Source organism: Clinocottus analis, unplaced genomic scaffold, assembly GCF_023055335.1.
Source record: "Clinocottus analis isolate CAN_PGR_092001 unplaced genomic scaffold, fCliAna1.0.p SCAF_13, whole genome shotgun sequence".
Classification (NCBI taxonomy): domain Eukaryota; kingdom Metazoa; phylum Chordata; class Actinopteri; order Perciformes; family Cottidae; genus Clinocottus; species Clinocottus analis.
Window position 1 is genome coordinate 3299563 of NW_027175854.1, and position 13660 is coordinate 3313222.

At 41.7% G+C, this 13660-nt stretch overlaps 1 protein-coding gene across 1 annotated transcript in view; it reads right to left on the reverse strand.

The window, feature by feature from the left end:
- The window catches only part of LOC137783790 (WD repeat-containing protein 70), a 35728-nt gene extending 22112 nt beyond the window's left edge, over positions 1-13616 (reverse strand). The window contains exons 1-9 of the mRNA XM_068574113.1: positions 13585-13616; positions 12919-12975; positions 12717-12800; positions 12531-12636; positions 12192-12387; positions 11240-11299; positions 10548-10681; positions 9183-9336; positions 6169-6245 (exon numbers count right to left, since the gene is read on the reverse strand). Coding sequence (XP_068430214.1) covers positions 6169-6245; positions 9183-9336; positions 10548-10681; positions 11240-11299; positions 12192-12387; positions 12531-12636; positions 12717-12800; positions 12919-12975; positions 13585-13609 — 893 coding nt within the window. The 5' untranslated portion in view covers positions 13610-13616. The remainder of the gene's footprint in view (positions 1-6168; positions 6246-9182; positions 9337-10547; positions 10682-11239; positions 11300-12191; positions 12388-12530; positions 12637-12716; positions 12801-12918; positions 12976-13584) is intronic.
- Positions 13617-13660: the final 44 nt, after the last annotated feature.

Sequence of the window (13660 nt, forward strand, 5' to 3'; positions counted from 1 at the left end):
TAGAGATACAGTGTGCCTAAACCAGTCTCAGACGGTTAGGCAGCTATGTGTTGCAGGGTGAGAGGTTAGCAAACAGCAGAACAGTAGATCAGTCTGACAGGCACGTCTGAAGCTTCCATGAAATCCTTGAACATATTACATAACCTGTACTGCTGAAAAGGACAAATTAAAATGCCAATTCCAAGATGTCATCAAATTTAAGCCCAACAAGAATACCTTCTCTTGACAGATGTATATTTTCAACATTGAACATATTATACAGACTTAAATGGTGTTATTTATATATATATATATATATATATAAAAAAAATATATATATATATATATAAAAATAAGAAAAAAAGGTTGAAGTTATTAAAAAATAGTCTTTGGAGCAAGAAGATTATTTAGTCCAGTCAGTGCACTTGTCAGTATATCTGCTGCATACTTTGAATTTTCAAAGTAGAGTGGGCAATGATTGGAGAACAACAAATTGTTTAGTTTAAATCAAGGTGGAACGTTCCACCTTTGACCCCAAAGACGTGGCTGGCTGTTTAGAAGATATCCATGCAGGGCATGTTGCAAACATCTTCTGCCTAATCTAAAGCTTTTCAATCAATTAGCGCCATCTTTTCAGCGCTTTTGCAAAATAAAAAATAAATAAATAAACATATATAAGGGCCGGTGCAGTGATAACAATTAGATTATTAAAAAGGATAAAAATAGGAACTTCTGAATACAAAGACAAGAATTATGACAAAGAAGACAAACCGTTGTGACCTCGACAGCCCTAAACCTCCACATCTATTTATTGAACTACCGGACTACACACAAACATGTTTAGCCAACCTCTCACACACCCACGCCACCACTCATGCCAGACAGAGCGTGTCCAAATGTGTCTGTGACCCACTGCTTGCTTTAGTGAGCATCACGACCTTTGGGTCACAAGGTCGGCAGAGGAGTATAAACATACAGGCAGGGCTGCTACTAACAGCCAGGCAAGGATTCCTCCACGGCCAGCTACAAAGTCACAGACACGCACACTCAACTGTGTTTGGATAAGTCTAACAATGTGATACAAATGCCAGCTGAAGACATATGGTTTGAGTGAAAACTGGCAAGGGTCAAATAAAACTCAGTTTGATGCATAGTTGTGTTTAAATCCACATAAACCGAAGCTATTCATACATTTAAAAAAAAATCTTCTGAGGAAAAAAGAGCTAAATCCACCTTTAAAGACTACTACATTGTACAGTAAGTGAGCAGATACACGTGTGTGTGGGTGTGTGTGCGCGTATGTGAGAGTGAATGAGAAAGAGTGATAGCCATGGACCGGATGACAAATTGGTCCACCTGCTGCCTCACACAGACATCTCCATTTTGTTTACAGAAGACCGTAGGCGTCTGTCAGGGCAATAAAGACAACATAACCTTTCGCGTCGCACACAAAACCTGGAATGCTATTTATCGTAAGGGCTCTTTCCAAAACATGGCACTGCTGGCTGTCAGGGAGATGGAACAGAGAGGTTGGAGCCCACCAGTGTTGACAAACCTGAGCACAGGGCAAAGACTGCACACCCTCACCTGTCAGGGGCAAGACACGGAAAACTCTCAGCTCTAATGTGGTCCTTTAAAAATTGTTGATTAAAGTGTAACTCCCTCTCCTCCCCCCCCTCAAAAAAACAACCGAAGTGAAGTGCCGCTTTACTGAGTTAAACTTGCACTTTATTCTACAGGGAAACATCTGGAGCAGTCTCAAACAGTATTTTCTCAGAGGAGGTCGTTGTTTTGGGAAAGTAATAGCAATGAAAAGAGGGAGATGTCAAAATATTCACACGCAGCGTGAAGATATATGGCAAAAACGTGTGGGCCCTTTGCATCTCCCTGCAACCCTGTTTTCCCTGCAATCAGCAGCCTCCTTTTTCCTGCACAAACGCCACAGAGACAGAGGGGTGAATGTAATAAAATGAGACCTATACAGCCTCAGTCATGCGTGTGCACTTTACAAGGTAGCACAGTCATTCACACATCAACTGAGGAGTGACAACTCCCAAGGCCCCAGATTGTATCTGTCCGTCGGGTTATAGACCTGGTGGAGGAGACGGTTGCTAGGATCACTTTCCCAGATGATGAGATAAGGAAGAGCGAGGGATAAAACAGACGTGCGTTTTGTAGGAGGTTGTTTACTGGTCGAACTCCGGTGATGGGGATAGGCTGTGTTGCCTGATGGCCGGTTGACTGACTAACTAGGGCTCTGTAATGAGAAACGGGGATTAGGAGGGGAAGATGGACCATCTTGCATCGCAGCTGGAGAAGATGAAGTGGGGAAATAACAGAAGGATTTGGGAGGAGGCGTACACAGTGGCACTCAAGCAAGGAAGCAAAAGAATTAACACTTGTGGGTCGGGGTACAGTGAGATACTCACTCAAATAGTCACATTTTTAGTGTGGCTTCAAAGCAGAGAATTAAACTAAAATAAAAATGCCATAGCAAGGCAGGTGAGACCACACACACACAACAGGAACAAAATGCTCAAAGACGCCAAGACAGCTCAGATTTAATCAAGCGATCCCATATTTTGTTCAATAAGAAAAGACACAAACACAGCAGTCACATACTAAAGAAGTAGATGCTAGTGTCAGTCAGAAATTCAGCCATGAGGATAAAAGCTCTACTTAAAGGTATGGTATGTGCATTCTTGGGCAGGATATGGAACACTTGCAGTGTAAGGCGGGCAACAGTTGGAGATGAGCTGGACTGTGGATGAACCTCATGTGTTCAACTGTGTGAATCGCCCCAACATGCTCCCACACACTCACTCACACAACTTAATAACCCATGAGTAATTTTTCCCTCCTTTCCTTTTCCCTCGGGAAAAAAATAAATAGTTATCACCAAGCATTTGGCTGTAGCACAAAACAATAGATGACCTACTTGCTCGATAAGATCAGTATGCTAGCAATGAAATAAATACTAAGTCTTAAAAGTGCCTACTCGCATTAAAAAAAAAAAAAAAAAAAATCATTGATTAGCAGGATTTATCCAAGCAGTAGATTACACATTTTGTGGCTGCTCCCCAATGATAATTCCTTAATGCGTCACATACTGTATATCATATGATGCGCTTGGTTTGAGTTCATGATACGACAAATCATTTGTATCTCAGCAATAATAATAAAAAACTGCCATGTTGTGTTTTGGGTGTCTTTGCATACAGCTACACATCCAGCTGCAGCTGCAGCGCTGACAGCAGGCCAGTACCAAGGGAATCCCTGGCATTCAAACCTCCTGGAAACATTCCTCAAATTGTGCATTTGTGTGTGCACATGCGAGTGTGTTTCGAGACTCGACCGAAGTAACATGTGGGCCCAATTAGAAAGTCGCCGTTTGTCCTGTGCTCTGTTCCACTGGCTGAAATTTCAGTCACAAAAAGAGCACCGCGTGCATTTTTGATCGCTTTCCCGGGGCCCAATAAACTAAAAGCAAAAACAACAACCATCAGTGTTGTGTCCTTACAGCCACTAATGAAAAAGCTTGTGTTAGATCTAGTTTGTAAAAAACGGTTTGTTAATTTTAACTTCAAGAATTTTAAAACCACTACCATGTAGAATTTTGTTCATTAAAAAAAAAAGTTGGAGCTGCTAAAAACCACGACTGACAGACACATCAAGTCAAATTTTTAGTTTACTTCAAATTCCATCCTGCCAAAGAAATACTTCCACTGAGTAAATCCAGCACATAATGCCCTCAAATCAGCCGTTTTCCCAACAGGTGTTCGGCCTTTCAGTAAAGACTTAGTTAAAGTGGCTCAATGCTTTATACGCATTTTCCCCCTTGAATCAAACATGAATAATGTTGGAAAACATTTCGGCGTTTAACAATCACCCAACTCTCAAACAGAATGTGAAATGTTGACACGTTCACACCAGTCCGAGCACAAACGCTTTTCACTGACGGACTTGAGTCGCTGACAGTTCTGCTGAAGCTCCCATTCAACCCTCAGTGTGAAAGGACAATAACTACCACCCTGCTGCTGCAGTATTATGCTTCATCGGTACTTCCTTCTCATCCACTTCCTCAGGGGGGGAAAAGGACTGGTTAATGAAATCATTCAAGGAGCCGGGAGGCAGTTCTTATGAATGAAATTCTATACAACTAGTGGGACCTTCAATTAAGGAGCTGGGCGGTCTAGTGATCATGCTTAATAAACTATTCAAATAAACACGACAAAGACTCTAACTGGCCTGACACGGGAAGAAAGACAGAAAACATAGGTGTTGGTTAGATGTCTAAGAAGCGCCAGCCAGCAGCAGACACCCACTGGTGCCATTGGACAACTGCTGTACCGTTCTCAAAAGGCCTGCTGACTACAACATGGCCTCTGCAGACTCAATAGTGGTTCAAGATGGCGCTAGAGACGGATGAGCAAGACCTCACAAATGAGTGCGAAAAGTTGACACTTCTGTAACCCAAGCAAATACACGTAAACATAAACCAAACTGTTCTTTTTAAGAATCCCAACCAAAGAAATACAACATTGACAAAAATACTCTTTTTAGTACAAAAGTAGAAGGTTTGGTCCGTCATGTTTGTTGAGATTGGAAAACAAGTCCTCATGAAATCAGACCCGTGAGCAGTTCCAAGAAGCAAGACACATTTGCAGAGTAAAACCCAGAACCCCGTCAGATCTACAAGTATTAGCAAATGCCTGGCTGCCTTTCAGTTTAATGTACAGTCACAGGATTTTAGGCTGTACGCTCAAAGATGCTAAAATTTACCAATGCAAAACAAGACATGCATGCCAAAATCTTAAATGAAGAAAATTAGTAGTTACCAGAGTACAGAAACAAGGACTAAAGTAATGTGATCAATGTGTTTGACACCTGTTTAAACCCTGGCGCCGACATTCTGTTTGCACTGCTGAAGCAACGGGAGGGACTTTTGATTGAAGAAGTGTGAAGTTTGAAGGGTAGTGCAGCTCTTCATCACCAAGTAGCCCCTGTATTGCACAACACACTACGTAAGTGACGATAAGTGAGACTAGGAGTTTTGACATGGGGTTACATGGACAATGTCTTCCACTTGTAAATCACTAGAGGCCCGTCGCCGCCTCGATCCATCTCTGAGGCGCAGGTTGCCGTGCTGACCTGCTCCGCCGCTGTGAACCCTCCTCTCAGGCAGCTGTTCTGCCTGTGAATGGTTCCCTGTACGCTCCTCTCCGCTGTTCTCCTGTGAGCTGGCCAGGGGCAACACCCAGTGCTAACGTGCCAGGGGAGGATTTCCAGAGCCTCAATAAGAGCTAAATAAACCAGCCTCCACATCTGGGAGAAAAGTAACACTAGTAAACACTGGGCCGTGGCCTGCCCACAAAGCCAAGCCCTTGTTTCCACTTAATGATGATAGCCCTGAATTTCTGCAATGCTGCCCATCGCACTCACTTAGACTCATCACTGTGCTCTCACTCAAAGTCACACGTTCACAAATATTCACTCACACCTTTACACATGTCAAAGGGTTACAGGTGCTGCAGTCATACAGAACTATTGCTGCTTTTAAGAAAGCAAAAGTGCAAAATCGCTGCTTTCTGAAGCTAAAAGATCATAAATATGCATGCGTGTGATGTCTTGTTATCTCCAGCAGTGTATGTTGCTTTGGTCAGAATCACTGCATACAAATAAAAGGGAGGCAATTGGACTATATTCATTATAAAATGTGACAATGCACAGCCGGGAGACCAAACTACCCTTCCCAGAGGCATAATCTGGACTAGAGGACTCCCTGCTGGTGACAGAGAATGAGAGCAAAGAAAGGTATGTGGCCCAGTGGGATGATTCTGAGTAAATGGTGGAGTAATCATAATATTCAGGTGGTAAATAAATCATTAAATATGCCACATCCAAAAATAATTTCACCTGACGAGATACCTTTTTTTTGTTTCTGGCTGTTAATGTAAATTAGACTATTTTAAATGTTTTCCCCACTTTCCTGGTATGTCATATGGAGCTAAATGAATTGTTTACAGCAAACAGACATGTGTATATCATATACATTTCATTTAATTACTTTTAAGCACAGCATGCCTCCTGTTTTTAGGATTATAGCATTATGGTTTAGGTTTACAGTATTTACAATAATGCAGCCACGACCTCTAATAGATCCAGCCTAACACTCTCGATTGCACTCACCCGTCATTGGAGCACGTCATAAACTCTTCTTTAATCTTGGGGTGCCAGCAGCCACTATTGAGCATCGCTGTGTGACCCTGAAAAGAGCACAAAATGAAAATTAACTAACAGAAAAACAGGCACTAAATTGTTGCTGGACAGATCTTGTGGAGAGCTTCCAATGGCTTTGAGGAGCAGCAGATAACAACCTGAGAATCATGTGATTTACTGTGGATCTAGTTGGCAAATTGACATTCAGGGCTGCCTTTTGCCCAACGGTTTTAAAATTCATGTGAAACTGCTCTAACAGTTGTAGCCAGGCAGCGCTGGTGGAAACATAAAAAGGTGGGATGTCTCCAGGAGGAACCAATGAAGGTGAATTCATGAAGGCGGATTTTGCAATCTTACTGTGCACAACTTATGTGCAGGGACAGCTGCTGTTCTTCGTTGTTAAATCTCGAGCCGAAACGACTACGCAAAAGGTCACCAGTTAATTACGTCTGGGGAGCTACTACGTATTTGTGACGATACTTTCACAGAGTTGTGTCGTGTGAACTGTACGGCACCTGAGAGGCCTGTATCCACAGAGACTCAGTTGTCTAGTACGCAAACAAATGTTCCCGGTAGGCACCAATTATGCTGCCTGAGTTGAATGCACCTTGAAGTGCCCTCTTCAGAAGAAAGGATATTGTTGGACCTGTAATCTGATGAAAATTGAACCTGAACTTTTAGCCTTCCTCGGCATAGGCCTTGCCCCACAACTGAGCCAGTGACCTCTGAAGCGGAGCAGCCGGCTGTGTCGCAGCTTCAAACAACGAGTTCCTCGAAGAGTAACTTTTAGACATTTCCTCTGCTGGAGTAGGTCCTGTGGAGAACTACTCATAACAAATGACTTCAAAGCAGGATAACTTAGAGAGAGGCCTCCACACCACTAACAGGTCACAGAGGAACACTTCGGTGCTGCAAAGAGGCTTCACACATGACATACCGCTGTTTGACAGGATGCTCAAGGAAAGCAGAACCTCGCATGAGCAGAGATTGACCAAACTGCATTGGTATGTGTACGTCGGGAAGAGAGGCCGGCCTGTTCACTGTCAAATACTTTAAACACACCCTTTTTAGAATCGATAAAACAACTAAATGGATGCCGTTTAACAACTAAATGGATCAATAACAAATTGCCTAGTTGTTAACTTTTATGGTAAATACACATCCACTCTATGATGTTGAAGCTCAAATGGGATGTGAATGATTGCTTCCCTGCTTTGTGTAACAACATCAAAGTAGAGAGAATCAAGCATTACAAGCGCTTCATGATAAGGGTGAAGGAGCCGCTACCCTCCGGAACAAATTTGATTCCTCTTTCTCAACAGTTTAGGGCAGCAAATTGTCAATGACTAAAGAGAACCAGATTGATGTTCATACAAACAGTTAACCAAAATAGAGCAGGTTAATGACAAACAGCACCAAGAAAAGAAGCCTCTCTGATAACAAGAAGTGATTGTTTCCAGTTTGTTTTCATTGCAGTTGCATTAGTCCGCAGCTGCACAGATTTCTGGATGTGTTCAGTTCAGGTTTGTTAATTAGTTGACTGTGTAGAAATTGGATAGTGAAATCAATAAAGCAAGTTGTTTTGATGATCGAGCTGTTGATGTCATTTATGAAGCAAGAATGCCCAATATTCACTTTTTCAGCTTTACAGATGTGAATATTTGCTCCTTTTCTCAGTTATTCTCTTTTTTTCGCTGTTGTGAGACAAAAAAACAATAAGAAGATGTTTTATTTACTATTTTTCTTTATCTTAAATAAAAACACATCATGCCGTTTCAACGCATGTGGACATTGGCCTCAGCGCCACAGATGTCTCTCCACAAAGAGGGATAAGGGATAACATACAAGGCAAGTAATTGTCTGTCAACAGAGAAGAAGCAAGGACTTAATTATTACTTGAGACGCAGCAAATAGACTGGGACATTGTCAGCGGGCCAAAATGCACTTTCGTTGAACCAAACTCACCCATCAGCTCCAGATGGGACTGAGAAGGACAAGAATGTAGGACATCTAAATGCACTGCAGCTGGCACAGCTGGTTAGTGACCACCAATACAGCTTTCTTAAACACAGTAAAACCCAAACATGGGCAATTAATTAGGAAGCTCCTTTGTAGAGGCAGGTACAAGCAAGAGATGAACCACGACCGTCCTGCGAGTGTGTGGTGGTCCTCTCCCCCTGAGACTGCCGTTGGCCGGTCAACACAAATAGAAACAGAGCAGCTCATGGCTACACCTTGCTGCCATTACGCGTTGGCCGGATCAACCCACAGAGCATTAGAGCAGAGCATCCAGCCTGTGTTTAGAATTAGCAGTCACTCTCGGGCCGCTTCTTCAATAAAAGAGAAAGCATTAATGCCTGCAACATATTTAAAGTGGCGATAATCAATATTTGTATAATAATGTATCAAGTGAGTCTATGAAAGGGTTGCTCGAGGAGATGAACCAACAGAGAATTGATAGCAGAATCTGCAAATGTATCGTTTTGGTTCTCATAGCTCTCGTAGCATCGTTTCGGCTGCAGCTACGTGCTCAGTAAGCACCAAACAGCAGCTAGACACAGTGAGAAACTTGGTGGGGAAAATAGAGGAGCATGAAGCTAAAGAGCCAGAAACTTCCCTCAGGAGTCGAAAACTGATGTCAACTTGTTAACACTGCCCTCTGTTACGGCTGTTTAAGATGCAGTCTAGGTTATTATAACTTGAGTTGTATTATTATAGTTTTGGTCATCTATTTGATCAGTTATTATAACATGAGAATTAGTGAAATATAGGAACTCTAACGTTTCTAAAAAGAAGGGAAGGAAATATGCCGTTTGATTATTGAACAGGTTTAAAACAAAAACACAATTTGCCTGGAGAAAATGGAGGAAACAGTTGCTTTGTAAACAGATTTCAGCAGTTACTAGGAGAGTACAATGTTGTAACTGAAACAATGGCTAACACCACAAAAACACAAACCGAACAATGCACACACAGCACTTTACCTTGGTTTTGGCCATATCCACAATGTACTGATCTCCCTTCACACACTCCATGACATTGAAGCCATCACGGTCCAACACCTTGGCCTGTGCATTGCCAGAAACCACCAGGATGACGTCACCAGTGGTGCTGTACTGCAGGGACGTGATCGGATGGCTGAGGGGACACACACACGACACACATGAAGAGGACATCTGCATTTCTATGGTGCCGATACGTTCAGATAAGTGTCTTGGTGCCTGAACGATCTGCTGTGAGTTTATGAGACATCTGCACCAAAACATTGTTATACAAGAAGCTATTTAATCCTTTAAAGGGTTCGTGGTTTAAAAAAATAGATAAGTGTAGCTATAGGAACAAAACAACACAACATCTGAGGTACATGTGATCATTTTTCTCTTTGATCTACCACATGCAACAGACAGTCAAACAGAAAAACTGTTACAGTGAACATAACGGCATTTTAATCCAGGAAATGGAAAGAATGATAACAAACTCTTTGAAACACGCTGAAAGAAAATAAATATAATACGACTGTATAAAGAGAAACATGTTAAAACGTTCAGTGCTTTTCAGAATGGATGTGCAATGTTCATGTTTACACTGTATAACTGAGCAATACACATGTATTGTTCTACAATACAAAACACTCATACAATAGAAGAGACTTAACCAGAGTGAGATTAGCAATTCGGGTCAGAAGCAAATAGCATTAACACCGGAGAGGGCAGATGGGGCACCAACATTTCCATACACAGCGGAAAAAGTTCAGTTGCTGAATTGAAAGTGTGTATAACGCCAATGTTGTTTTTAAATCGGGGGGTTTGGCATCTTCAAATGCTCATTTTTTCAATGCTCATTTTCCTCATTGTTTTAGTTTGAGCTCATAAGTTGCCTTTTTCGGTCAGAAAACAGGAACAGTGGAGCTCAGCTCTCGACATGAAGGCCAGCATGTTCGTAAACCAAACAGGCTACTGGATCACACCAAACTCAAATTAAATGTAGCGTACATTTCTGTTAATAAGGGAAAGTCTGCTCCAGCTCAGCCGTCTGGTTCCCAAAGCCAAAAAAGAATTTGATCTTTGATGATGGTTTCAGTGAATCACAGAATAAACACATGCAGACACACAAACACCCACATATCTTAACCATCTGCTCCTGAAAGGCTCATTTTAAGTGAAAAGAGAGGATGTCACATGGTTAACATGAGGCTCAATGAAGCTCAACAAACGTGTGTGTGTTTGTGTATGCGTGTACACTTTGGCACACATAAATGCGGTGAGTGGACTGGATGTTTGCAAGAAACTAATTAACCACATGTTAAGCAACTGTGTTGATGTTTCTCGTGTTCTCTGAAGTAGACTCACCACTCACAGGGCTGGAGGGATCTGAAGGCCTGCAGAGCCTGGTCCATGCCAGCAAAATCCCAGAAACGCACATCATAATCTAACCCACCAGTCACCAGACGGGCTCCAGAGGGGTCTAATGCAAGAGCTGATACCTGAGAAGACAATTAACGTATTTAAAATGAAGAGACAAGGGACGATGCAGAGGCCAACCAAGTGTAGTAAGTTGCTTCTGCTGCGAGAAATATTTTAAAGCGTAATCATACTGCCTCTTCTAAAGTCAGCGAAAATAAACAGAAGCCAAGTATTTTAAGTTTGTTCTTGAGTATGGCTTAAATTATTCAGATGTAAAATGTTTTAAAACTGCAATGAGCACTGGATCTGGGGACCAGACGGACAAAATATTGAAGGTATTGAGAACTCCAAAAAATATGTTTTCCTCACTGCTCCAAATTATCATGGGGAACAGACTTGCTGCCGATCTTATTGCCACAATTCAGCAAAGTTAAGCAACCTTGGCGGAAAAAATCAAAAGCTGATGCAGATCTCCAGATGTTTTAGAAGATGCTTAATGCAAATTAAATATGGTGTGGATTAGAAGCCACGATCGATATAAACATTCTTATTCTTCTTTCTGACAGAGTGTCATTGAATACATTTCCATTGGGCCACATAAGCAATAATCACTGAGTGCTGAAAGAAGAAGGCCTTACTGTCTTGGTGCCGTGCTGCAGAGTAATCTCATGAGAGTCTGGAATCTTCTTCACTGGATTCTAGGGCGGAAAGTTGAGGTGAATAAAAGTAAACAGTAAAAGACTGAAGGCTGAATTAGGTGTGCAGTTATAGTGTGGAATTTCATACCAAGATTCAATTACACATGACATTTTAACTTTAATAGGCGGTATGCCTTAAAGAGTCTGGAGTCACAGTAATAACCAGTAAATGACAGACTGGGAACGGTTACACATATTGATGTAAAAGATTAGGATCCGTGCAGTTCACTCATAAGCTGACATTTAACTTCTCTATGTGACCGAGTGTAAATACTCTTTATGTGGAAACCAATGATTTGCCATATTTTTAAATAACGTTGCGTGTAAGATTCTGATGTGTTTGAGGTCGCTCAGACATTTTGGTGTGAGAAATTAAAAGGAGAAAAGACCTAAGGGACAACCCTTCAATTACTATTCAGTAACATTAGATTATAGTTGTCTCATCCTGTCTGGTGTAATACTTAACACTGAATTATTTTTCTTGTGCTGCCATCTAGTGGTGGAGGTTCAAAAGCACCCCACAATTTAGAATGAACAGGTGCCTCTACAGGCCTTTTTCACTGAAGACACATGCAAGTCACAGGTGTAAAAGGTGCAAAAAATAACATTTCATTTAACTGCTTTGGATCCACGGTCCTGTATTGTGCATGCTTTCTCACTGTCGAGGTGTATTGCCACATTTGAATAAAACTGAGCTAATTTTATTAGTAACATCTTTGCTTTTCTTGTCATTACAAGTGAAGATGTCTGATGTGAAAACGGTATATTTTAGTCAGCAGGGAGACAGCTTGGATGTATTAAGCACTCAAGGACATTCAGGTCGTGAAACTATTGGAATAATGTTGTAATCCACCTACAATGTCTACTGTTAAGTGGGTTATTTTAGACATACATCATCGTCGTCGTCTTGTGCGTCCCCTTCATCGTCATCTTCATCACTATGAGCCGTGCTGCCTGATGCACGAGTCAGTGGCCCAAGCTTATCATCGTCCTGGGCTGTAAGTTGCGGAGGCAGTGGCGGCCCAATAAGCTCAGAGTCTGAGTCAGAGTCTGAACCACTGTCGCTACTGCTCTCACTCTCCTGTTTTCTAAAAAGACAAAAAAAAAAGCATAACTGTCAGTTAAAACAAAAACGTATCTTACGTGTGACTTACAGGCATGTAAATAACCTCTAAAGCCATCTGATTAACCTGTGAAATAGAATTCACTCAAACTACAAATCCTTGGTTACCTGGAAGTAGCAGCTGCCACTTTGTTTTTCGGAGCAGGGCCTGATGACTTGACCGATTGGGAGCTTTCCCCTTCCTGCTCCATGTGATCATCCATCTGCCGCTCCTCTGAGGAAGTAACAATTACAGGACACGGTTACACTCACCCTGGTGACAGAACGAACACATCGTCTTGTTGGTAAACCTACCCAATACATGTTGACTCCTCTCAATGGCTGTTCGTCGAGTCTGTTCAAAAATGGCTTCCAGATCAAATGTACGGGCCTTTTTACCTGGATGGAACAAACACAGCTCATTGGAGCAATAACCAACAACCTATATGAACAGTTTGACATATAAGAAATACAAAACATAAGAAATGATTGACAATTTGTGCTGGATTTTACGTACCAAAACCTGAGAATCCCATGACAGATGCCATTTTCCCATCATCATCACTCATCTTGTCTGAAGAAAAAAAAAGTGAGCAAATAATTTATCAGAACCTTAATTGTTATGGAAATTAAAAGACAAATTGCTTTTCACGTGCATGTTCAAAAACACAAGATGCAACTCCTTTGGCGGTGCGTTTCCTTTGCAAGCAAAGCAACTTCCAACTCAGAATCCTGTCATGTTAAAAACGGCATAACGTTAAAAGCCCTGGACCAGAAAATAACAATAACGTCCATTGTGAGGAACATAATGAACCTGTTGGCTGACAGTACCGTATTATGTCGGCTTGAACAAGAGAACTATATTCAACACTGGTCAGAGCAATACTTTTTATTGTTTATAGCATAGGCAGCTTTTCAGGACATTTAAATCTGTGACTAACTAACGTTACAGTTAAATTTCTTTCAAAAGTAACGTTACATGTGGACAAGAACACAGGCTAACAGGTAAGCTAAGCTAACAACATCAGAAACGAAGCTTCTGCTTCAAACGTTGCCGGCGGAAAGTAGCTGGCTGATAAATGTAGTACGAAATGCAAATGAAGGCCAATATTCCCGCACATACACGGGAGTCGTATAAGACGGATATACAAAGCTTCAATAAAAGATAGCAAAACGTTGCTACCTTCATCCACTTTGTTGGGATCCATGTTTTCAAATACGAAGATTACCTTTGACCTCCGGAAGTAGATTCTTCTTCT